This window comes from Lithobates pipiens, unplaced genomic scaffold, assembly GCF_037356315.1.
Source record: "Lithobates pipiens isolate NorthernLeopardFrog02 unplaced genomic scaffold, aLitPip1_a1.2 Scaffold_13, whole genome shotgun sequence".
NCBI classification, from domain to species: Eukaryota; Metazoa; Chordata; class Amphibia; order Anura; family Ranidae; genus Lithobates; species Lithobates pipiens.
The window spans coordinates 145,442,668-145,468,943 of record NW_027507718.1 but is presented as its reverse complement, the minus strand read 5'-3'; the positions used below and the strand labels follow the sequence as shown (position 1 = coordinate 145,468,943).

Here is a 26,276-nt window from a genome sequence, read left to right as displayed (position 1 = left end):
CAACAATCAACTTTTTTTCCTCTCCAAAGCCTTTGCTTTCAGGAAAGTAATTGCTTTACCTAGCAAAAAAAAAAAGGGAAGTAGATTTTTGTGAGAAGTCTCAGAATTGACATGGGCACCAAGCGGTTAAACATGTAGAAGGAAATCAATCACAATAAAAAATAAATAAAATAAAAATCATCATCAGTGTAGTATAAGCAAAAAAACATATTTTGAAGGATACAGATATTCACTGCGCTTACATATTCGGCATAATAATATGATAACAAGTTTAGGTCAGATGTAGCATGATAAAAGGTGAAAGAAGAACCATCATTTTAAATCTGATGTTAATGCTTAGCGTATGCAATGCTACTGTAGATCTTATGATTGTTATGCATTATGAAAAATAAATAAAAAGGAAACCTACTTTCAGAGTTTATTTATTTTACAGTACAGCTAATTAATATTAGGTTTAATAGGATTAATGTGAAAAATCTTCCATGAAGTGTTCACAGGTATGGTTGATCACTTGACAATTCCCATTTAGGAGGGCAGATTCCAGGCATCACTGGCTTTTTTGTAGCTTTTGAAACTGCTGAATCTGAGCTACAAGAGAATGATATTTACAATTAAAAACCATTTAAAAATGATGCACTTGAACACTCAAGAGAAATGTACTGAATTCAAAAGAATATTTTAATGGCTCATGCATCGCAGTTCAGAATTAGATTTTCACTATTCTTCCAAGCACAGGAAACCAAACTATTTTGATGGGCTTTGCTTGACGAGTGACAAGCTCACTCATGTTCTACAAGCAAAGCCTTAGTTGCAGTGCGAATATTTTATTTTTTTTTTATTTTATTTTTTTACACCCTGCAATTGTTTTTCTGATGTCCACTGAGGAATACAATTCTACTTTATTAAAAAAGTGCAATTAGAGCGCTGTCTTGGATCGTGTACCAAAAAATGTATTACATTGAAGGGTAATCAAAAATAAAAAAAAATTGGTGTAAATCCAAAAATCCAGCATATAATTAACCACTTGACCACTGGGCACTTAAACACCCTTAATAACCAGACCAATTTTCAGTTTTCGGTGCTCTCACATTTTGAATGACAATTACTCAGTCATGCAACACTGGACCTATATGAAATTTTTGTCCTTTTTTTCACACAAATGGAGCTTTCTTTTGGTGGTATTTAATCACCGCTGGGTTTTTTATTTTTTGTGCTATAAAAGAAAAAATACCGAAAATTCTGTAAAAAAATGAATTTTTCTTTGTTTCCGTTATGAAATTGAACAGATTAGTAATTTTTTCTTCATAAATTTTGGCCAAAATTTATACCACTACATATCTTTGGTAAAAATAAGTACAAATTGGTGGATATTATTTGGTCTTTGTGAAAGTTATAGAGTCCACAAGCTATGGTGCCAATATCTGAAAATTGATCACACCTGAAGTACTGACGGCCTATTTGAATTCTTGAGACCCTAACATGCCAGAAAAGTACAAATAACCCCCAAATGACCCCTTTTTGGAAAGAAGACATTCCAAGGTATTTAGTAAGAGGCATGATGAGTTTTTTGAAGTTGTCATTTTTTCCCACAATTCTTTGCAAAATCAAGATTTTTTTTACTTTTTTTTTTTTTTCACAAAATTGTCATTATCAGTTTATTTCTCACACAGCATATGCATACCACAAATTACACCCCAAAACACATTCTGCTATTACTCCCGAGTACGGCGATACCACATGTGTGAGACTTTTACACAGTGTGGCCACATACAGAGGCCCAACATGCAGGGAGCGCCATCAGGCGTTCTGGAGCACCCAGGACAATTCTGACATTTCTCTCCTACATGTAAAAATCATTTATTTGCTAGAAAATTACATAGAATCCCAAAACATTATATATGTTTTTTTAGCAAACAGCCTGGAGAATACAATGGTGGTCGTTGCAACTTTTTATCTCGCACGGTATTTGCGCAGCAATTTTTCGAATGCTTTTTTTGAAAAAAAAAAAAAAAAAAAAAAAAAAAAACACAGTAAAGTTAGCCCAATTTTTGCATAATGTGAAAGATGAAGTTACACCGAGTAAATCGATACCTAACATGTCACTCTTCAAAATTGCACAGGCTCGTGGAATGGCGCCAAACGTCGCTACTTAAAAATCCCCATAGGCGACGATTTTTTTTTTTTTTTACTGGTTATATGTTTTGAGTTACAGAGGAGGTCTAGGGCTAGAATTATTGCTCTCGCTCTAACGTTCGCAGCGATACCTCACATGTGTGGTTTGAACACCGTTTTCATATGTGGGCGGGACTTACGTATGCGTTCGCTTCTGAATGCGAGCACATGGGGACAGGGGCGCTTTAAAAAATATATATATTTTTATTGTTCATTTTAATTTATTTTAGTTTGACATTTTTTCCCCCAAAAATAAATTTTTTGATCACTTTTATTCCTATTACAAGGAATGTAAACATCCCTTGTAATAGGAATATGGCATGACAGGTCCTCTTTACAGTGAGATATGGGGTCAATAAGACCCCGCATCTCACCTCTAAGCTGGGAAGCCTGAAAAAAAAATAAAAAAATAAAAAAAAGATTCTGGATTTGATCGTATCTCAGAGTATGGCGTTGCAGAGTATTGCAGGATATTGGAGGGTGTTGCAAAGCATTGCAGAGTGTTGCAGGGTATTGGTGGGTGTTGCAGAGCGTTGCAGGGCGTTGCAGGGTGTTGCAGGGTAATGGCAGGGAATTGAGGGGTTAATTTTCAGTGAGCAGCGATGTGGGCACTGCAGATGCAGCCCACATCGCTGCTGACACCGATCTCTTCCCCCTCCGCTGTTCCGATCGGTACAGAGAGGGGGAGGGAGGAACATAACATGACGCCGGTTTGTTTACAAGTGATCACTCCGTCATTTGACAGAGCGATCACGTGGTAAAATTTACCGGGATCCATGGTCACGGATGCTCTCGAGTGCGCGCCCCAGGGGGCGCGCGAGAGCGGAATTCTGGGAGGACGTCATATGACGGCCTCCCAGAGTTAAGAAATCGCCCTGTAGCCGTCATTTGGCTATAGGGCGGTTGTTAAGTGGTTAAACTAAAATTATAGCAATACATATACACTGCTTTGATCTTATAGACATACAATCAAGTGTACAATGAAAAGAAAAATTCTTAAAGTGGTTGTAAACTCTCACCCACAACTTTGTCCCATGTAAATCAGCATAAAAAAACCCTAATGAACACTACTGTAGACTTGCTTGCTCCTTACTTGCTTAGTATTGTTGTAATCCTTCTTGTTCTTTAGAATGACTTCACTGAGCATGCCCATATCTCCCCTGATTTACGGCACATTCTGTGTCAGTGATGGCGAACCTTGGCCAAACAGATGTTTTTGAACTACATTCCCCATGATGCTCAACCACACTGAAGAATGCATGAGCATCATGGGAAATGTAGTTCCAAAACATCTGGGGTGCCAAGTTCGCCATCACTGCTCTGTGTGCTTGTCTGTCTATTATCAGGACTTCCTACTGCACAACGTTGAAATCCCACGAGACTGCATAATCACTCAGAGCTTCCTACTACACCCCATGTGACATCACATGGAGTGTAAACCTGGGCATTGGACAGCATTATAGTTACATAGTTAGTAAGGTTGAATAAAGACACCAGTCCATCCAGTTCAACCTGAGTGAGTGTCTACAACTGTCCCTATCCCTGTACATTGCACACGCACATCGGTCACTACCCTCAAGGAGCCCACAATCCAATGTCCTCCTTCATATACTAGGGCTAATTTTGGACAGAAGCCAATTAACCTACCCGCATGTCTTTGGAGTGTGGGAGGAAACTGGAGTAGCGGGAGGAAACCCACGCATGCACAGGAAGAAAATGCAAACTCCAGGCAGGTAGTGTCATGGTTGGGATACAAACCAGCGACCCTTTTTTACAGCTAGGTTAGAGTGCTAACCACTACACCACTGTGCCGCTGAAGCTGATAAGACTGACATAGGCAAACACTAGATAATCGGCACAAGTAAATACTATGAAATAAAACAATTCTGCTATGAGCAGGGAAGCAGGGTTGCCATAGAAACGTTGGATTGAGAAGGAGGCTTGGTTAACAGTACAGGAAGTGCTCAATGTAAGGGTGGAAATACACTATGCAATTTGGGCTGGATTACAGTGGCTATAGTTTTGATAATTACTTATTATAAATAGACTAAATGAAGAGAAGCATCAGAGTGGGAGCGTTTACTTCTTCTTTAACAAACACAAAATGAATATAAAAAAGGGACTGGTGCATTAAATCCAATGGTATGACAAAAAGTTCATAATCTAAAGTATCGTGACCCACTAAGAGTGTCCATCCATCTCCCTTACAAAATAGTGTCTTTGTGCAGTATTACTTAAAAGTGCTAATGCATAACCACTGGTGCAATAAATTCTGTGGAAACAAACCTCTCCCCGTGCTTCCTACTGTGGCTGTCACCGATCGTCTGTTCCCTATTATAGGGAAAGACTGACTATCAGTGACGTCACATGCCAAGCCACGTCCCCCTACAATAAAAATAAAACACACACACACACACACACACACAACGTCACACATAACCCCTCCTCGCCCCCCTAGTGGTTAACTCCTTCACTGCCAGTGTCATTTACATAGGGATCAGTGCATTTAAATAGCACTGATTGTTGTATAAATGACAATGGTGCCAAAAATGTCCGATGTGTCCGCCATAATGTCGCAGTCACAATAAAAAAAAAAAAAAAAAAAAAAAAAAAAAAACACAAACACACACACACGCTGATCGCCGCCATTACTAGTAAAAAAAAAATAATAAAAAATGCTATAAAACTTCCCCTATTTTGTAAACGCTATAACTTTTGCGCAAACCAATCAATAATCGCCAATTGCGTTTTTTTTTTTTTTACCAAAAATATGTAGAAGAATACGTATCAGCCTAAACTGAGGAAATTTTTTTATATATTTTTTGGGGATATTTATTATAGCAAAAAGTAAAAAATAATAAATTTTTTTCAAAATTGTCGCTCTTTTTTTGCTTATAGCGCATAAAAATAAAAACCGCAGAAGTGATCAAATACCACCAAAAGGAACCTCCATTTGTGGGGAAAAAAAGGATGCCAAGTTTGTTTGGGAGCCACGTCGCATGGCCGCGCAATTGTCAGTTAAAGCGACGCAGTGCCGAATCGCAAAAAAGGGGCTTGGTCCTTTGGCTGCAAATTGGTCCGGGACTTAAGTGGTTAATGCTGTGGTCCCGCCCTGGTCAGTTAGTTTCTATTTTATCTATGTAAGCTGTCCTGGAAGATGACTGAGGAAAAAAAAAAGGGTTATTACCTATTAACTCACTTTCCAGGAATCTTCCAGGGTGGCGTCAGTTCCCTCCCTTGTTTTTATGAGACTAATGATGCAATCCTAAACTGGTTGCACTAATGGGAGTTTATATGGTTTTATCTGTGCCTTTGGTCATTTATTAATACTGAGGCACTACTGCCTGTGGTCGGTCTTATGATGTGGATCATGTGTTTCCTGTGCTAGGTGGGAGGAGCCTATCTCTAAGTTGCCCTGGAAGATTCAATGAAAGTGAGTTAACAGGAAATAGCTCTTATTTTCCTTCAAATCATGATTGCAGGAAGGAAAATGTCATCATCTACGACCTGCCTTAGGTCCCTATCACACAGAATGGACAACGCTTTGATCAGATGACAAGTCTGTGTCCGCTTAGTACATGCGGAGCCGACTTGGACAGAGCCCACTCTGCTCTATGGGCAGTCAGGTATAAATGGACTCCTCTGTACATTTATACCCAACTGCCCTCCAATCCACCTAGACAGAGGAGAACAGATCCTCTTCCGTTTTTTTTTTTAGGGGACCAGATTGGAGGTAGGCGGGTGCAAACAGACACAAGTTTGTTTACATCTGCAGCTCCATAGAGGTGAATGGAGTGGCCGCTGGAAAAATTAACAGGCAGACCCAAAAAAGGACCGATCGTGTAAAAGGGGCATTAAGCCACACATTCACTTGTTAGTAGAGAGGCCTCTGGGTGCAGTAGTTAAAACAACAGATTTTAATAAGCAACAAATTGTGCACTCACATTTAACAGAAGAATGGAAAGCATTGCATATATTTGCATAGACGGTTTCCCCAGAATGGAATGTGGCCATCTGATCATTGTGAACTGGTTGGTATGCTTCTGTACAATGGAAATGTCGGCTTGCGGAAGACAGCCTCAGAACGGGGCTTGGAACACACTTTTTTCTACTTTTGATTTTATTCTTATTTTTCCAATATATATATATATTTTTCTTAATTATTATTATTTTCAACTATCATCTATTTCTTTTATTATTGGTGTTCTCGCTTTTTTCGATTGGCATAAGGATCTATGGGAATATCAATTGTTTTATAAAAAGCCGTTCGCTAGTCCTGATTAATTAATAAGATAATGTGTTTTCACTTCATTTATTATCCCCTCCCCTTTCTTGCATATATTACGATTGCGGGCTCTTTATGTTTAGTTGTTGACAAAGGAGTGCGACTTGAATGGACACCCAAGTGTGCATGCTCACGAACATCCCCTAGAGCCGACTGAACCGTGTGTTCCAAGCCCCGTTCTGAGGCTGTCTTCAGCAAGCCAGCATTTCCATTGTATGGAAGCATACCAACCAGTTCACAATGTGATCAGATGGCCACATTCCATTCCGGGGAAAACATCTATGCAAACTTATATGCAATGCCTGCCATTCTTCTGTTAAATGTGAGTGCACAATTTGTTGCTTATTAAAATCTGTTGTTTTAACTACTGCACCTCTCTACTTGTCTAATTTTGCAGTTTTATGGAACACGGTTTAATTTCCAACTGACGGCTGCCTTTTGTCTGCATACCCTTAGATTTTAGTTCAGATTGGACTAATTTACATATTATTAAAATTTGGACTGGTATCATTATCAGACTTATCTGATTTTATATTGGTTAATGTATTGGAAGTTTTTTACAGTGCCGATTCAGAATTGTGCGCCTATACTTACTGTATCACATTCACTTGTGTTTGGGGGTGTGGTAAAAATGTGCAGCCCAGCTGCATGTTTTACCGCCTCATACTGCTCCCTCTTATAACTGCAAAGCGGTGAAGGGGAAATATAGACCATGGCTCTGATGATTTTTGTGCAGCTAAAATGATCACCACTGTTCTGCTCACCCACAGCCATCCCGTTTTCCTAGGCTATCCTGCTACAAGCAGTTGGGTTGGTAGCATACTGTTGGAATCAGACAGGAATTACATCTACACAGCTGTTTGTACAGCCGAACTCAGCCATATTGATGCCAGGCAGTCTCACATGTTTAAAAGCAAGGAATGTGACACAATTTGAATAGCAGAATGAGTTCTATTCAGCCCACCTGGAATGTACTGAACTTCAAAGACAATATGGTGTCGGCTTGTCTGCAAGAACAAAGGACAGCTGGTGGGGCGTCCGAGATCGAGCCACAAGATGGCAATCCAGTCGGAGCAGTTGCAATTCATGGGCAGACACTGCCCCCCAGAGGCCAAGTATGGCAGGACTGTACGAGGTAATTAGCCTGGGGGAGGAAACGCCCCAGAGACGCTGATTGGTCTATGGGAAAAGTAGGATGGGCTATGGGGTGTGGTATGGCTGAGGTATGTTTAACAAAAAGGGTTGCAACCATGAGTTTGGTCCCTCTCACTTCCATCATGAGGCTTAGCTGCGAAGGTCGGATAAGTATGGCTTATATTGTACTTTGATTGTATGCTATGTATTATTGTAACTTCTATTGATATTTTATGCACGCTTTATTATTTCCTTGGGAAATAAATTAGATTTGATTGATCTTAGACCGTGTATTGATTTCATAGCCAATGGTGATAATATTGTGATATGAGCGATGACATGTGCTTGGCGTATTGATAAACTAGCTGAACTATAGGGACTAAACAAAGGAATACATAACTGATAGTAATAAGAATAGAGTGAATTGATCAGTTACTTCACATACAGAGTAGAGGGAGGAACATCAGTTTGAATTAAGCCGGAAGCTACAAGGATTACGTGATTTCCGGTTTTACTTAACACAACATTATATGCTGTACTATTGCTGCAAATGCTAAAAGATCATAATAACATTTGACTATTCCCTTTGGATAATCAAATATAACAGGCTGGATAAAGAGAACTATCCCTTAACCACTTCCCGCCCACCGTATGCAGAATTATGTCCGGGAAGTGGTTCTGTTATCGTGACTGGGCATCATATGACGTCCAGCAGGATAACATGCCAGCACGTGCCCGCGGGGACGCACATATCGGCGATCGCGGCGTGTTAGTCTGACACCCCACATCTCCGATCGTGATAAGAAGCCTCTGTTGGAGGCTTCTTACCACATGATCAGCTGTGACAGCTGATAATCGCGTGAACCAGCAGGGGCCGGTAAACGGCATTCCTTGGTTCATGCTGACAGGGAGAGCCAATTGGCGGCTCTCCCTGTCGGGGGGGCCTGTGCTGATAATCAGAACATTGATTATCAGCACAGACCCCCTCAAATGTAACAATCACCTGCCAATTAGTGCCCCAACAATAAAGTGTGCCAGTGCCCACCACAGTGCCAATCACTGCCCATCACAGTGCCAATCACTGCCCAGCAATAACACCTGTCAGTTCATATCAGTACCTAATCATCAGTGCTGCCCATCAGTGCCACCTGTCAGAGCCCATCAATTCTACATATCAGTGCCTCCTCATCAGTGCTTATCAGTGAAGGGGAAAACAAACTTTTAATGAAAGTTTTTCTAAAGTTTCGAATTCTTTTTCAAAAATGTTGGTCTTTAGTTTGTTTAGCAAAAAATAAAAAGCGCAGGGGGTGATCAAATACCTCCAAAAGAAAGCTCTATTTGTGGGAAGAAAATGATAAAAATTTAGTTTGGGTACTGTGTTGCATGACCGCGTAAATTGTCATTCAAAGTGTGACAGCGCTGAAAGCTGAAAATTGTCCTGGGCAGGAAGGGGCGTTAGTGCCTGGTATTGAAGTGGTTAAAGATAAAGATTACGCAGCCATTAATGTCTAATGCGCTGGCAATAAAGGTGAGTATACCCCTAGGTGAAAATGTCCAAATCGTGCCCAATTAGCCATTTCCCTCCCCGGTGTCACGTGACTTGTTCATGTTACAAGATATAAGGTGTGAATGGGGAGCAGGTGTGTTAAATTGGGTGTGATCTCTCTCACTCTCTCATACTGGTCACTGGAAGTTCTCTCTGAGGATCTGAAAAAAATAAAATAAAATTGTTGCTCTACATAAAAGATGACCTAGGCTATAAGAAGATTGCAAAGACCCTGAAACTGAGCTGCAGCACGGTGGCCAAGACCATACAAGGGTTTAACAGGACATGTTCCACTCAGAACTGGCCTCACCATGGTCGACCAAAGAAGTTGAGTGCATGTGCTCAGCGTCATATCCATAGGTTTTCTTTGAGAAATAGACGTATGAGTGCTACCAGCATTGCTTTAGAAGTTGAAGGGGTGGGGGTTTAGCCTGTCAGTGCGTGGACCATACGTGGCACACTGCATCAAATTGGTCTGCATGGCTGTTGTCCCAAAAGGAAGCCTCTTATAAAGATGATGCACAAGAAAGCCCTCAAATAGTTTGCTGAAGACAAGCAGACTAAGGACATGGATTACTGGACCCGTGTCCTGTGGTCTGATGAGACCAAGATAAACTTGTTTGGTTCAGATGGTCTCAAGCATGTGTGGCGGCAACCAGGTGAGGAGTACAAAGACAAGCGTCTCTTGTTTACAGTCAAGCATGGTGGTGGGAGTGTCCTGGTCTGGGGCTGCATGAGTGCTGCTGGCACTGGGGAGCTACAGTTCATTGAGGGAACCATGAATGACAACATGTACTGTGACAAACTGAAGCAGAGCATGATCCCCTCCCTTCAGAGACTGGGCAGCAGGGCTGCATTCCAACATGATAACAACCCCAAACACACCTCCAAGATGACCACTGCCTTGCTAAAGAAGCTGAGGGTATAGGTGATGGACTGGCCAAGCATGTCTCCAGACCTAAACCCTATTAAACATCTGTGGGGCATCCTCAAACAGAAGGTGGAGGAGCACAAGGTCTCTAGCATCCACCAGCTCCATGATGTCATCATGGAGGAGTGGAAGAGGACTCCAGTGGCAACCTGTGAAGTTCTGATGAACTCCATGCCCAAGAGGGTTAAGGCAGTGCTGGAAAATAATGATGACCACACAAAATATTCACACTTTGGGCCCAATATGGACATTTTCACTTAGGGGTGTACTCACTTTTGTTGCCAGCAGTTTAGACATTAATAGCTGTGTGTCGAGTTATTTTGAGGGGATACTTACCTGAGCCCGATCTCGATGCAGCAATGTGCATGAGAGCAGAGATGACTCTCTCTCACCTCATTGACTCAGGCACAGCAGCGTGAGCTGGTGGAGCATGGAGGGAGGAGCAGCTTGCTATGGGGGCACTTGAGGCAGGGGACCTGGGAGGAGGAGGATCAGAGCTGCTCTGTGCTTTTGATGGCAACAGCATAATAAGGAACATTAAATTTTCATGTCACCTACCTCATCGTAGCCTTATCAGACTGCTTAGCTAATTTAGGAGTACTTCATATAATCAATTTTTACTAAACTTTAAAACCATTGCTATACAACTTTCCACATTTAACAGCCACTTTTTGAGGCCAGCTCCTGTTTTGTGTGCTTTAGCCTGAGCAAATTTTATAGATGCACAGGGGTAGGCTGTGAGTGGACCAGCAATCCAGGGGCTGTGTTGAGCCAGCAGAGTAATTGGCAGTAGTCGTCGACCGATATGGGTTTTTCTCTGGCCGATGACGATATTTAGAAATCGGGCCGGCCGATGGCCCGATATATAATGCCGATTTTGGCGGCCGATATTTTAAGAAGATTATTCTTTTTTTGGCAGGTTGCACTGGTTGCCACTGGCAGGTTTCACACTGAGCTGATTTGTCAGTTTCACTATATGTAACTGAATACACAGACCAGCTGCCAGAATTCAGCGTGATGTCTGGGGTGGGCGGGGTAGGCAGGGCCCTGCAGCTATCAAACACCAGCCAATGATTGGGCTGCTTAAGAAAGTGGGCGTGGCCACATACACATAACTGCCTGCCCAGATTCCATCCCATTTGCTCGTGTTTGATATCTGGGTCCCGGGCCATCCTTGACATCACGCTGAATTTTGACAACTACTCTCTCTGCATTCAGTTGCAAATCAGTCTACACATGGAGCACAGAGCCGCTCAGTTTGTGAAACGGTCAGTGGAGTTTGGGGAAGGGAGGTAATCAGCCGATTTTTGTGCAAAATTTCTTTAACCACTTAACAACCGGCCCATAGCCGAATGACGGCTACAGGGCGGTTGTTTAACTGTGGGAGGCCGTCATATGACGTCCTCCCAGAATTCCCCTCTCGCGTGCCCCCTGGGGGGCGCACTCGAGAGCATCCGTGACCGCTGGGTCCACAGAACCCGGCGCATCACAGATCACGGTAAACGGCCGCTCATCACGGCCGTTTACCACGTGAACGGTCCGTCACCAACGGAGTGATCACTTGTAAACAAACCGGCCTCATATTCCTCCCTCCCCTTGCTGTACCGATCGGTACAATGGAGGGAGAAAAGATCGGTGTCAGCAGCGCTGTGGGCTGCATCTGCAGTGCCCACCATGCTGCTCACCGAAATTTAACCCCTCAATTCCCTGCCAATACTCTGCCGTACCGCGCCAATACCCTGCCGTAAATTGCCATACTCAGAGATACCCAGCCATAGTCAGTGATACTCAGAGATACCCAGCCATAGTCAGCGATACTCAGAGATACCCAGCCATAGTCGGCGATACCCTGCAATACCCAGCCATAGTCGGCGATACCCTGCAATACCCAGCCATAGTCGGCGATACCCTGCAATACCCAGCCATAGTCGGCGATACCCTGCAATACCCAGCCATAGTCGGCGATACCCTGCAATACCCAGCCATAGTCGGCGATACCCTGCAATACCCAGCCATAGTCGGCGATACCCTGCAATACCCAGCCATAGACATCCCCCCCCCCTCCTGCCGCCCTCTGGTGCTTCTACCGACTCATCAATACGATCAAAGCCAGAATCTTTTTTTTTTTTATTATTTCAGGCTTTCCAGCCAAGAGGTGAGATGTGGGGTCTTATTGACCCCATAACTCACTGTAAAGAGGACCTGTCATGCCATATTCCTTTTACAAGGGATGTTTACATTCCTTGTAATAGGAATAAAAGTGATCAAAAAATGTATTTTTGGGGGAAAAAAAATGTCAAACTAAAATAAAGTAAAATGAACAATAAAATATATATATTTTTTTTTAAAGCGCCCCTGTCCCCATGTGCTCGCATGCGGAAGCGAACGCATACATAAGTCCCGCATACATAAGAGAACGGTGTTCAAACCACACATGTGAGGTATCGCTGCGAACGTTAGAGCAAGAGCAACAATTCTAGCCCTAGACCTCCTCTGTAACTCAAAACATATAACCAGTAAAAAAATGTAAAGTGTCGCCTATGGGGATTTTTAAGTAGCGACGTTTGGCGCCATTCCACGAGCGTGTGCAATTTTGAAGAGTGACATGTTAGGTATCTATTTACTCAGCGTAACTTCATCTTTCACATTATGCAAAAATTGGGCTAACTTTACTGTGTTTTTTTTTTTTTTTTTTTTTTTTTAAGCACAAAACAGTTTGTTTTCCAAAAAAAAAAAGCATTCGAAAAATTGCTGTGCAAATACCGTGCGAGATAAAAAGTTGCAAAAAACACCATTGTATTCTCAAGGGTGTTTGCTAAAAAAACATATATAATGTTTTGGGATTATATGTAATTTTCTAGCAAATAAATGATGATATTTACATGTAGGAGAGAACTGTCAGAATTGTCCTGGGTGCTCCAGAACGCCTGATGGCGCTCCCTGCATGTTAGGCCTCTGTATGTGGCCACACTTTGTAAAAGTTTCACACATGTGGTATCGCCGTACTCGGGAGTAATAGCAGAATGTGTTTTGGGGTGTAATTTGTGGTATGCATATGCTGTGTGTGAGAAACAAACTGATATGACAATTTTGTGAAAAAAAAAAAAGTTTAAAAAAAATCTTGATTTTGCAAAGAATTGTGGGAAAAAAATTACAACTTCAAAAAACTCATCATGCCTCATACTAAATATATTGGAATGTCTTCTTTCCAAAAAGGGGTCATTTGGGGGGTATTTGTACTTTTATGGCATGTTAGGGTCTCAAGAATTGAAATAGGCCGTCAGTATTTCAGGTGTGATCAATTTTCAGATATTGGCACCATAGCTTGTGGACTCTATAACTTTCACAAAGACCAAATAATATCCACCAATTTGTACTTATTTTTACCAAAGATGTGTAGTAGTATAAATTTTGGCCAAAATTTATGAATAAAAAATTACTAATCTGCTAAATTTTATAACAGAAACAAAGAAAAATTCTTTTTTTTTTTTTACAGAATTTTCTGTATTTTTTCTTTTATAGCACAAAAAATAAAAAACCCAGCAGTGATTAAATACCACCAAAAGAAAGCTCTATTTGTGTGAAAAAAAGGACAAAAATTTCATATAGGTCCAGTGTTGCATGACTGAGTAATTGTCATTCAAAATGTGAGAGCACCGAAAGCTGAAAATTGGTCTGGTTATTAAGGGTGTTTAAGTGCCCAGTGGTCAAGTGGTTAAAAAAAAAAAAGCCAAATATCGGTCGACCTGTAGTAGTCAGTAATTATTGCTAAGGAAAACAGATGGGTGTAAAATCACTTTGCATTACAGCAAAACCTGATAGAGGTTCTAACCCAGCCTTCCCCACTCTATGCAAAACTAAAGTTAAACTTAGACTCAGAACATTAAATCTTTGCTTTGACCCTGTGTAACAGGTTAAATCACTTACCTGACTAAGGTTTCTCCAGCAGCTAGAACCTTTTGGGAAGACATAATAATTGAAGGAGGCATAGCTTCTCTGCGTCCATCACGTGAACAATAATAGTTGTTGGCAAATTTATGACTTGGACCCACGGGTAGAGCTGGAGGTGGCGGAGTTCTGAAAACAAAAGATAAAAATATGAGCACAAGTAGCCTTAAAAAGGGGTTGTAAACCCTCATGTATTTTCGCCTTAATGCATCCTATGCATTAAGGTGAAGAAACTTCTGTCACTGACCCCCCCCCAGCTTTACTCACCTGAGCCCTGCATTCCCCTGCCAGAGACGCGCTCTTCCCCTTTGCCTCAGCTTTTGATTGGATAGACTGATAGCAGCCATTGGATCCCCTTGCTTTTAATCAAATCCAATTACATGGGCGCCGGAAGAGGAGGTTCAGGGCCACTCTGTGCAAAACGAACTCCACAGTGGAGGTATATATGACATTTTTTTTTTTTTTAAACAAATAGCCTTACAATCACTTTAAAGCTTAACTCAGGGCTCGGACTCCTTGTTATCCATTCCCCTGGATACCACACTTCTATATAATTTTAGTGTTTTTTTTTTTGTTTTTTTTCTAGAGGCTTTTCACGGAAGCTGGTTTTGAGATATGCAGGATTCTCTCCAGCAGTGATGACATCATGGCTTTTTGCATCATTGCACAATGAGTGGAAGATGCCCACTTAGGAAGCAGGTCCATGACAACTACATTCATTTGATATCCTCAATCTTTCACAGGCTTCCTTGTCAGGTGAACCCGATGGGATGCTCCAGCCTCCTCTATGGAGCTGACATGGCGGATCGGATGATAGTCAGGTGTAAAACGGACAGGCAGTCCATTTGCATCAGATTGCCCATAGAGGAGAGTGGGCCGTGTGTTTGTGTCCACTCTGCCTACTCAGCGGGAATGAGCAGACAGATGCCCCACTGAGCAAGTAGATGCCAGCAGAGCCCTCACCATGTGTAAGGGGTCTTAAGCCCCTTTCACAAGGGCTGACCGATTAGGTTCGCCTGTTACGTTTTTTTTTTTTTTTTTTTTTGACGGACTAGATTGGACCTTTTAGAGTCCTCTTTGGAGCAGCAAGTGTCAACGGCCTGCCTACATCCGATCCTGCCTGCTAAAAAACAGACAGATGGGGATGCATTACCCATTCATCTAGCACAGCCTGTCTTAACATTTTCAACACAGAGGACCCCTTGAAATAACATTTCAGTCACAGAAACCCCTGATAAAAATTACTAGATCTACAACTCATAATATATTAGAGAGATGGTCAGTGGGAAGAAGGCTCCTTACAATTGTGGTCGTTGGAAAGAATTACTCCCTTAGATAGCCAAAAAGATCAATGGTGCTAGTGGAAACCTATTTAAGGGGCAGAAATCGCTCATTGGAACCTCTGGAGTAACCCTAGGGTTCCATGTGAATTTATTTACATTTAAAGTATTTCACAGGAGGTGCTACAATCAGGCTGTCATTGTTTATTTTGTTAAAGCCTCCAGCCTACATGTCAGCACAGTGATCCGCATAATCATTTGTGGGATCCAGAGCTATCTGCAACCACCTAGTTTGACAGGTAGCACAGCCCTGTACCTGTAAAGTGTTCTGTGGCAACTCACCCATTACACAAAATTATACTGCAGGACTGCGTCTTTAAATACAAAATAATTATACAATCAGTATTTTCCATACAATGATGATAAATAGTACAGTGCAACCATTCTATGTGAAAAATAAAAAATAAAAATAATGAAAGAACTCCTATTCTTTGGTGAAGAAACAGTTCATAAACCATATTAAATCGGTGTATAACACGCACCCCAATTTTAGGAGGGAAGTTTAAGGAAAAAAACCTCACATTTTAAATAAAGAACTTTGAAGCAAAATTAGGGTCACAGCTTATCAATGCACCCTGCTCAGTGCCCACCTGCAGCCCTTAAATTGCCCAATAATGCAGCCTGTTCAATGCCCATCTGCAGCCCTTACATTGCCCAACAATGCACCCTGCTCAGTACCCATCTGCAGCCATTAAATTGCCCAACAATGCAGCCTGTTCAGTACCCATCTGCAGCCTCACCTTTCCCATTATTGCAGCCTGGCCACAGTTGGATTATCCCTGCTGTCTCCAAGAGAAGAGGAAGAGCGAGCGCAGCTGAATTACACAGAGCCGCGATCTCCTGTGTATCCAGTGTTCCGTCACTCACAGCCACGCCCTCCTGGCCCTGCTTATGATAGACAGAACAGTGGCCAAATGTGGGGCCAGAAGGCGTGGCTGAGAGCTGGGTACACAGGAGATTGTGGCTCTATGTAATTCAGTGGCGCTCGCTCCTCTTCCCTCAGAGTCAGCAGGGATCAGCGTATAACACGCACCTATGATTTTCCCCGGATTTTAAGGGGAAAGGGGTGCATGTTATGCGCCAATACGGTACCTTGGTGCATATAACACAATCACCGCTGTGTATATATGTCCTCTCTGAGATCAATAACACATGCACACCATCACCAGCCAAATTGCTTGCTCACCTCACAGATGCGATAAAAATTCCTCCACGTCTCAATAACATGAACTCCTATATTCCCCACGCTGCATGTTTGTACTGATAACTTCACTTAGGTAACTTCCAGGAACCACCCTCCTTCTCTCCCTCCTTACAGCTCAGCTCTGCTTTTCTCAATACGATCATTGACAATGATTGCGTGACGTCACGGGCTCGGCTCCCTCGTTCTAAATGTGTGTTGCCGTCTCATTGCTTCCCGAGCCTTTATATACTCTAGTGTTGCCTAGGCAACCCTTCAGGCATCGCCACGACCGTGTCTGACACTCCCACTTCCTGTAGACTCCGAAACATAAACCCTTGTACTAAAAAGTGTGTCACCGGAGCAGGATAACCAATTTATGTAACTCAAAAGTGTTCTGAACAATCTCAATTGCTGACCCCTGAGGCGACCTCCCCCTTACAATCTAAAACAAGAATATAAAATGCCTAAAATTACAATACAAACCTATAATGTTTATTACTTCTATACAATTTTACCCAATACCAATTAAATTAAATCTTACAAACAGTCCTCATATAAAAAAAATGGAAGTGTTTAAAAAGACCTTTATAAAAATATATATATATTTTTAATTTTATACTGATCATTTGCCATATTTATATATTATATATGCACCTATTTAGCCATTATAAATAAAGCAGTTGAGATTGAAATCTTAGCTCCCCCCACCCCCTGGGAGCTAAGACCTGGGTCTCATATATCCAGGCTGACTCACATTGGCTTAGGGGTCTTATAAAATTACTCCCCCCCCAGTAATGTTCCACCTTCTCAATCACCCAGAATTTTAAACCTTTTGCGTTTCGGTTATGAACCTCTCTGAAGTGCTTAGAAAATGCAATATTCCTTCTTCCCTTTTCTAATATTATTGTGTTCACACACCCTTACCAGTAGGGGTCTGGAAGTATGACCAACATAATGGAGTTTGCACAGACATTCCTGCACATACACCACCCCCTCAGAGGAACAGGTTATAAATTCTTTAACCACTTAAGGACCGCCGCATGGCAATGTATGTCGGCACAATGGCACCGACAGGCACAAGCACGTACATGTACGTGCTTGCCTTCCAGCGGGTGGGGGGTCCGATCGGACCCCCTCCCGCTGGCTGCGGCGGTCTGTTTCGCTTTGGGAGCGATCAGGGATGAGGCGATGGCCGTTGGTTTCTGGCCATCCCCTCTCGATCGCTCCTGGCGAATGAGAAGCTTCCCCTGCCTGTGTAGTGTAAACACAGGCAGGGAGGAAGTGATGTCATTCTCCTCGGGGCGGTCTTTTTGACCGGACTGCGAGGAGAACACATAGTAAGTACACCAAACACTATACTGGCATGTGGGTACACATAGGCACACAAACCCCCCCCCCCCGATCACCCCCCCTCCCAGTCACAGTGCCACGGATTGCAGTGATCATTTATTTACTGATCACTGCATTTAGTGTCAGTTGTGACAGTAAAAAACTGTCAGGGCAGTTAGTGTTAGGTCCAGGGTAGCCCCCTACTCCCCCCCCATAAAGGTTTAACCCCCTGATTGCTCCTAGAGTTAACCCTTTCACCCCCTTTTGCCAGTGTCACTAAGCAATCGTTTTTCTGATGGCTGCATTAGTGTCACTGGTGCCGCTAGGTAGCTAGTTATTTTTTATGTTCACCGCCAGGTTTTTATAGCGTTAGGTACCCCCATATACTACCTAATAAAGATTTTAACCCCCTGATTGCCCCTAGAGTTAACCATTTCACCAGCGATCACCGTATAAGTGTCACTGGTGACGCTGGATAGCCAGTTAGTTATTTAGGTTCCCCGTCAGGTTTTTATATAGCGTCAGGGACCCCCATATACTACCTAATAAAGGGTTTAACCCCCTGATTGCCCCTAGTTAACCCTTTCACCAGTGATCACCGTATAAGTGTTACGGGTGACTCTGATTAGTTAGTTTGCTTTTTATAGCATCAGGGCACCCACCATTTATTACCCAATAAAGGTTTAACCCCCTGATCACCCGGCGGGTGATATCAATTAGTTTTTAGGGTCAGGGTCTGTGTCACCCCAGGCAGCGCTAGGTTAGTGCCAGTACCGCTAACACCCACGCACAAAGCATACACCACCCGTAGGGGTATAGAATCTGAACAGATCAATATCTGATCAGATCTATACTAGCGTCCCCAGCAATTTAGGGTTCCAAAAAAACGCATCGTTAGCGGGATCAGCGCAGATACCTGCTAGCACCTGCGTTTTGCCCCTCCGCCCAGCCCACCCAAGTGCAGTATCGATCGATCACTGTCACTTACAAAACACTAAACACATAACTGCAGCGTTCGCAGAGTCAGGCCTGATCCCTGCGATTGCTAACAGTTTTTTTGGTAGCGTTTTATATTTAAATCCTGAAGGCAGTGCTTGGTTTTCCGGGTCCCGTACGCGGCTAGGCTTCCAAAAAGTCCCCCACATGTGGTATCTCCGTACTCAGGAGAAGCAGCAGAATTTATTTTGGGGTGTAATTTCACTTATGCCCATAGCATGTGTGAGCAATATATCATTTAGTGACAACTGTGTGCAAAAAAAAATAAAAAAAAAAAAAAAAGGTTTGTAATATTTCCGCAACTTGTGGCAAAACATAAAATATTTCATGGACTCAACATGCCTCTCGGTAAATAGCTTGGGGTGTCTACTTTCCAAAATTGGGTCATTTGGGGGGGTTTTGTGCTATTTTGGCATTTTATGGCCTTCGAAACTGTGATAGGTAGTGAGGAGTGAAATCAAAAATTTGCACCCTTAGAAATCCTGAAGGCAGTGATTGGTTTTCGGGGTGCCGTACGCGGCTAGGCTCCCAAAAAGTCCCACATATGTGGTATCCCCGTACTCAGGAGAAGCAGCAGAATATATTTTGGGGTGCAATTCCACATATAACTATGGCATGTGTGAGCAATATATCATTTAGTGACAACTTTTTCTAAACTTTTTTTTTTTGTGTCATTATTCAATCACTTGGGACAAAAAAAAAAAAAAAAAAAAAATTCAATGGGCTCAACATGCCCCTCAGCAATTTCCTTGGGGTGTCTACTTTACAAAATGGGGTCATTTGGGGGGGGGGGGGTTGTACTGCCCTGCCATTGTAGCGCCTCAAGAAATGAGATAGGCAGTCATAAATTAAAAGCTGTGTAAATTCCAGAAAAAGTACTCTAGTTTGTAGACACTATAAAACTTTTGCGCAAACCAATAAATATACACTTATTGACATTTTTTTTTTTACTAAAGACATGTGGCTGAATACATTTTGGCCTAAATGTATGACTAAAATTTAGTTTATTCAATTTTTCTTATAACAAAAAGTAGAAAATATCTTTTTTTTCAACATTTTCAGTCAGTCTTTTACCTTTTATATTGTAAAAAATAAAAATCGCAGAGGCAATCAAATACCATCAAAATAAAGCTCTATTTGTGGGAAGAAAAGGACGCAAATTTTGTTTGGGTACAACATTGCATGACCGCGCAATTACCAGTTAAAGCAGTGCAGTGCGAAATTGTAAAAAGACCTCTGGTCCTTAGGCTGACAATTGGTCCGGGGCTTAAGTGGTTAATTTTATGGACCCTTCCAGTAGCAATAAATTCATTCTTCTTTTTATCAGTGCCACCTTTGGTGGTCCTGCATGCCAAGCACCTTCCGCACGCATAAAAACCTGTTAGAAAAGGAGTCAATGTTCCTATTTTCACACGGGGGGGGGGGGGTTTGGGCGGTCTAACACTCCAGCAGCTAGTATATTTCTTAAGTTTGGTGGGTTTTTTTTTTTATATACGAATTGGGGGGTGTGCATTACTCGCGCCCCCCCCCCCCTCTGGCGCACAGAGTCATTGATTTGATTGACAGCAGTGGGAGCCAATGGCTGCTCTGCTATCAATCAGCTACTGAAGAGCCCAAAAGAGCTGGGGGAGATTTGGGGCTCAGGTAAGCAAAATGTGAGTGTGAAGCTTTACAACTCTTGAGTTGTAAAGCTTTACAACTCCGTTAACCATCTCCAGCTGTTTATTGACAAAACTCCTGTCATAGCCCTTGTATAAGCTTCTCCTCAAACAGTGCTGCCTGTTCCTCAAATTCTTCCTTCCTTGTATAGTTCCTTCTCAGTCTAAAACTGCCCTCTTGGGATGTTCAATAATGCAGGGTTTATGGTGGCAGCTGTCTATAACAATATATCCATTCCTATCTGTAGGTTTACAATAATTTTTGGTAAAGATCGCTTCATGTACACACATCTCTACATCCAAGAACGCCATCTTCTTTTTATCATAATTCCATGTTAGATTTATGTTTTTATCTTTTTGATTTAACCTGTCCATGTGGGAGAGGAGGCTTGCCTCATCACCCCTTCATATCAAACAGGTCATCTATAAATCTATGGTAGCGGACCAACTCATCTGGTCTATGTTCGAAGACAACCTCTGCCTCCCAGTGAGCCAAAAATAAAATTTACCACACTGGGAGCAAAACGGACCCCCATAGCTACACCAGTCTTCTGTAGATAATAAGCCCCATCGTACCAAAGTAAGTTGTGCAGTAATCCAAATTCCAGATACTGCAAGAGGTAATTACGTTGTTTCTTATCCACAGTAGAATTCTTTAATGCCCATTTGACAGTTTTCTTAGTGTGTGTGTGTCCAATCATGGTATACAGACAGACCACGTCTGCGGTTAACAGAAAAACGGGAGAGTTGTCAATTTTTATGTTCTCTAAAATCTGCAGTAGGTGTTTTGTGTCCTTTAAATACACTGGAGTTGATGTTACTAAAGGTTCTAAGCATATGTCAAGGTATTGGCCAAGTCTAGAAGTAAGGGAATCTACCCCATTGATTATAGGCCTCCCTGGTGGATTCTGATGATCCTTATGCATTTTTGGAAGAAAATATATTACTTGGATACAACATGAGGAAAGATTTAAATATTCAGCTTTTCTCTTACATAAGATGTTTTTCTTTGATCATTTTTCTACTAATTTTAAAAGTTTTTCTTTATATTGCTTAACTGGATTGGACAACAGTGGTGTATATGAGTCAAATGTCTACTAATGCCGCGTACACACGATCAAACAATCCGGTGGAAAAGTCCGGCGGACTCAAGTCCACCGGACAATCCCCCCCGTGTAGGCTCCGGCGGACTTTTTTTACCCAAAAGTACGGCGGACTTAGAAAGTAGTTTTGCACTCCAATCTTTCCGCCGGACTCGCATTTCAGCAGACAATCGGCCACGTGTGTGCCAGTCCGCCGTACTTTTGAAATGAAGGGACTTTTCCCGCCCGGAGAAAAGTCTGCTCATTTTGAGCGCGTCTCCAGGTAGCCGGGGCCAGCGAAGGAGGCGTCGCTGGCCCTGTCACCTGGTATGGACTTAAAGGGGAACCCCTACGCCGAAAAAAATCGGCGTGGGCCCCCCCCCAGGTCCACATCAGACCCTTGTCCGAGCACGCTACCCGGCCGGCCAGGAAAGGGAGGTGGGGACGAGCGAGTGCCACCCCCCCCTGAGCCGTGCCAGGCCGCGTGCCCTCAACATGGGGGGGGGGGTGCCTTGGGGAAGGGGGGGCCGCGTGGCCCCCCCACCCTAAAGCACCTTGTCCCCATGTTGATGAGGACAAGGGCCTCTTCCCAAAAACCCTGCCCGTAATAAGGGGGCCCCTGGATACCGTCCCCCCCATCCTATGTGAATGTGTATGGGGTACAATGTACCCCTACCCATTCACCTGTAAAAAAAAAAAAAAAAAAAAAAAAAACACAACACAAAGGGTTATTGCACAGCTCCGGGGGTCTTCTGTCTGTCTTCGGGGGATCTTCTCGCCGGACTCCTCCGCTATGTTCTGCTAGCTCTTTTGCTAGCGGAGAAGCCCGGCTTTCTTCTTCGCTGCCGCCACCCTCTTCTTCTGACTTCGGGGGTCCTGTCCCCCTCTTTCGGTTCTTCTTGCCGGGCCACCCCGCCTTCCTCTAGCTCTTTTACAGGTGGTGGCCCAGTCTTCTGTCGCCGTCTTCTGTTCTTCTCTTCAGATGTTGCCTCATCGCATCCTCCGCTCACAATGATTGGAATCCGGGAGCCCCCTTTAATAAGGGGGCCCCCGGATACCGGCCCCCCACCCTATGTGAATGAGTATGGGGTACAATGTACCCCTAACCATTAAAAGAGAGGGTAAGGTTTGCGCTATGGGAGACAAAAAATATTGACATAAAAAGGCAAAAATTAATTAAATCGCATATAAAGGGAGGGAGGCTGCCACTACCAAATAGTTGTGTAATAGGTTGGAAAGAACTGTGAATATCAAGGTGGTAGTTATGGTGCTCTCCTGTGACAGTGCATGAAATGCATACTACATAGGAGTTGAAAATTGTTCCAGCCTTCTTAAAGTGCATGGGTAGGGGTACATTGTACCCCATACTCATTCACATAGGGTACTCATTCACATAGGGTGGGGGGCCGGTATCCGGGGGCCCCTCTTATTAAAGGGGGCTTCCGGATTCCGATAAGCCCCCCGCCCGCAGACCCCGACAACCAATGGCCAGGGTTGTCGGGAAGAGGCCCTTGTCCTCATCAACATGGGGACAAGGTGCTTTGGGGTGGGGGGGCCGCGAGGCCCCCCTTCCCTAAGGCACCCCCTGATGTTGAGGGCACACGGCCTGGCACGGCTCAGGAGGGGGGGGTGGCACTCGCTCGTCCCCACCCCCTTTCCTGGCCAGCCGGGTAGCATGCTCGGACAAGGGTCTGATGTGGTCCTAGGGGGGGGACCCCCACGCCGATTTTTCGGCGTGGGGGTTCCCCTTTAAGTCCATACCAGCTGACGGGGCCAGCGACGCCTCCTTCACTGGCCCCGGCTACCTGGAGACGCGCTCAAAATTAGCGGACTTTCCTCCGCGTGTGTGGGTGAGTCTGCTCATTTCAAAAGTACGGCGGATAGTCTGGCAGACTTAGTACGCTGTATTAGTCTGCTAAAAAAGTGCCGTGTGTGGGAAAGTAGCTCGTTCGGAAAGTCCGCCGCACAGTCCGGCGGGAAGTCCGTCAGACTAAGTCCGGCGGATAGTTGGCTACGTGTGTACGCGGCATAACAGGCTCAGGACATCAAAACAATACTCCCTCCCCTCAATCTGCCGGTCTAATAACCACCTCTTTTTTCTCTTCCAGAGACCAAATTCCTTTCTTGATATATTCTGGATCATATCCCTTTCTTAATCTTTAAGAGAGAGGCTTGGTGGATGTAATTAAGAGACAGCTGTGGAGTCTATGGTGGAAAGAGTCACGGTGAGAAGGATCCATGTGCAGCAGCCGGGGATAAGGAGAGATCCAGATCAGCCACTGTTAACATCTCAGGCTTAAATCCAAAGCCCTTAAAGAGGACGTAAACCCTGATGAGTTTACTTCCTCTTTCATTCCCTGCAAAGGTAAAGCATAATGGACTACTATGCATCGCATAGTAGTCCATTATGTGTCACTTACCTGACACAGGAGCCAGTGAAGTCACCGCTGTCCCCTGTAGTCCGGCGCATCCATCTTCTTGGTGGGTCTTGCTGCTTTGCCGCGATGACGTCACTCCCGCTCACAGAATGTTGACGGCGGCACGCTCAGTGTGCCTGTCCCTTTCGGCAAATATCTCCTAAACCATGTAGGTTTAGGAGATATTTCTTGGACCTACAGGTTAGCCTTAACCACTTGAGGACCGCCGTATTGCCATTGTACGTCAGCACAATGGCACAGGCAGGCATAATCACGTACATCTACGTGATTGCCTTCCAGCGGGTGGGGGGTCCCATCGGACCCCCTCCCGCTGGATACGGCGGTCCGATTCGGTCCAGCAGCGATCCGTGATGAGGGGATGGCCGTTCGTTTTCGGCCACCCCCTCTGGATCGCTCCTGGCCAATGAGAAGCTTCCTCCCCTGTGTATTGTTTACACAGGAAGGAGGAAGTGATGTCATTCTCCTCGGGGCGGTCTTTTTGACCGGACTACGAGGAGAAGAGTAAAAGTAAGTCTGCACGAACACTACACTGACATGTAGGTACACACAGGCACACAAACCCCCCCCGATCGCCCCCCCGCCCCCCCTCCCCCCCCAGTCACAGTGTCACTGATTGCATTGATCATTTCTTTACTGATCAATGCATTCAGTGTCAGTTGTGACAGTAAAAACTGTCAGGACAGTTAGTGTTAGGTCCAGGGTAGCCCCCTATCACCCCCCAATAAAGATTTAACCCCCTGATTGCCCCTAGAGTTAACCCTTTCACCCCCTTTTGCCAGTGTCACTAAGCGATCATTTTTCTGATCGCTGCATGTGTCGCTAGGTAGCTAGTTATTTTTTTAGGTTCACCGCCAGGTTTTTATATCGCTAGGTACCCCGATATACTACCCAATAATGTTTTTAACCCCCTGATTGCCGCTAGTTAACCCTTTCACCCCCTTTTGCCAGTGTCACTAAGCGATCGTTTTTCTGATCGCTGCATTAGTGTCGCTACAGTCGCTAGGTAGCTAGTTATTTTTTTAGGTTCACCGCCAGGTTTTTATAGCGCTAGGTACCCCGATATACTACCCAATAATGTTTTTAACCCCCTGATTGCCGCTAGTTAACCCTTTCACCCCCTTTTGCCAGTGTCACTAAGCGATCATTTTTCTGATCGCTGCATGTGTCGCTAGGTAGCTAGTTATTTTTTTAGGTTCACCGCCAGGTTTTTATATCGCTAGGTACCCCGATATACTACCCAATAATGTTTTTAACCCCCTGATTGCCGCTAGTTAACCCTTTCACCCCCTTTTGCCAGTGTCACTAAGCGATCGTTTTTCTGATCGCTGCATTAGTGTCGCTACAGTCGCTAGGTAGCTAGTTATTTTTTTAGGTTCACCGCCAGGTTTTTATAGCGCTAGGTACCCCGATATACTACCCAATAATGGTTTTAACCCCCTGATTTCCGCTAGTTAACCCTTTCACCCCCTTTTGCCAGTGTCACTAAGCGATAATTTTTCTGAACGCTGCATCAGTGTCGCTAGTGTCGCTAGGTAGCTAGTTAACTAGGCTCCCAAAAAGTCCCCCACATGTGGTATCCCCGTACTCGGGAGAAGCAGCAGAATTTATTTTGGGGTGTAATTTGACTTCTGCCCATAGCATGTGTGAGCAATATATCATTTAGTGACAACTTTGTGCAAAAAAAAAAAAGTTTGTAATATTCCCGCAACTTTTGGCAAAATATAAAATATTCCATGGACTCAACATGCCTCTCAGTAAATAGCTTGGGGTGTCTACTTTCCAAAATGGGGTCATTTGGGGGGGTTTTGTGCTATTTTGGCATTTTATGGCCTTCGAAACTGTGATAGGTAGTGAGGAGTTAAATCAAAAATTTGCACCCTTAGAAATTCTGAAGGTGGTGATTGGTTTTCGGGGTGCCGTGCGCGACTAGACTCCCAAAAAGTCCCACACATGTGGTATCCCCGTACTCGGGAGAAGCAGCAGAATGTATTTTGGGGTGTCATTTCACATATAACCATGGCATGTGTGAGCAATATATCATTTAGTGACAACTTTTTGTAAAAAAAAATTTTTTTTTTTTTTTTTGTCATTATTCAATCCCTTAGGACAAAAAAAATAAATATTCAATGGGCTCAACATACCCATCAGCAATTTCCTTGGGGTGTCTACTTTCCAAAATGGGGTCATTTGGGGGGGATTTGTACTGCCCTGCCATTTTAGCACCTCAAGAAATG

The 26,276-nt window shown here is 43.6% G+C and overlaps 1 protein-coding gene across 1 annotated transcript in view; it reads right to left on the bottom strand.

The window, feature by feature from the left end:
* Positions 1–406: 406 nt before the first annotated feature.
* The window catches only part of NDUFA7 (NADH:ubiquinone oxidoreductase subunit A7), a 30,560-nt gene continuing 4,690 nt past the window's right edge, over positions 407–26,276 (bottom strand). The window contains exons 3-4 of the mRNA XM_077475684.1: positions 13,996–14,145; positions 407–588 (exon numbers count right to left, since the gene is read on the bottom strand). Of these exons, the coding sequence (XP_077331810.1) occupies positions 492–588; positions 13,996–14,145 (247 nt within the window). The 3' untranslated portion in view covers positions 407–491. The remainder of the gene's footprint in view (positions 589–13,995; positions 14,146–26,276) is intronic.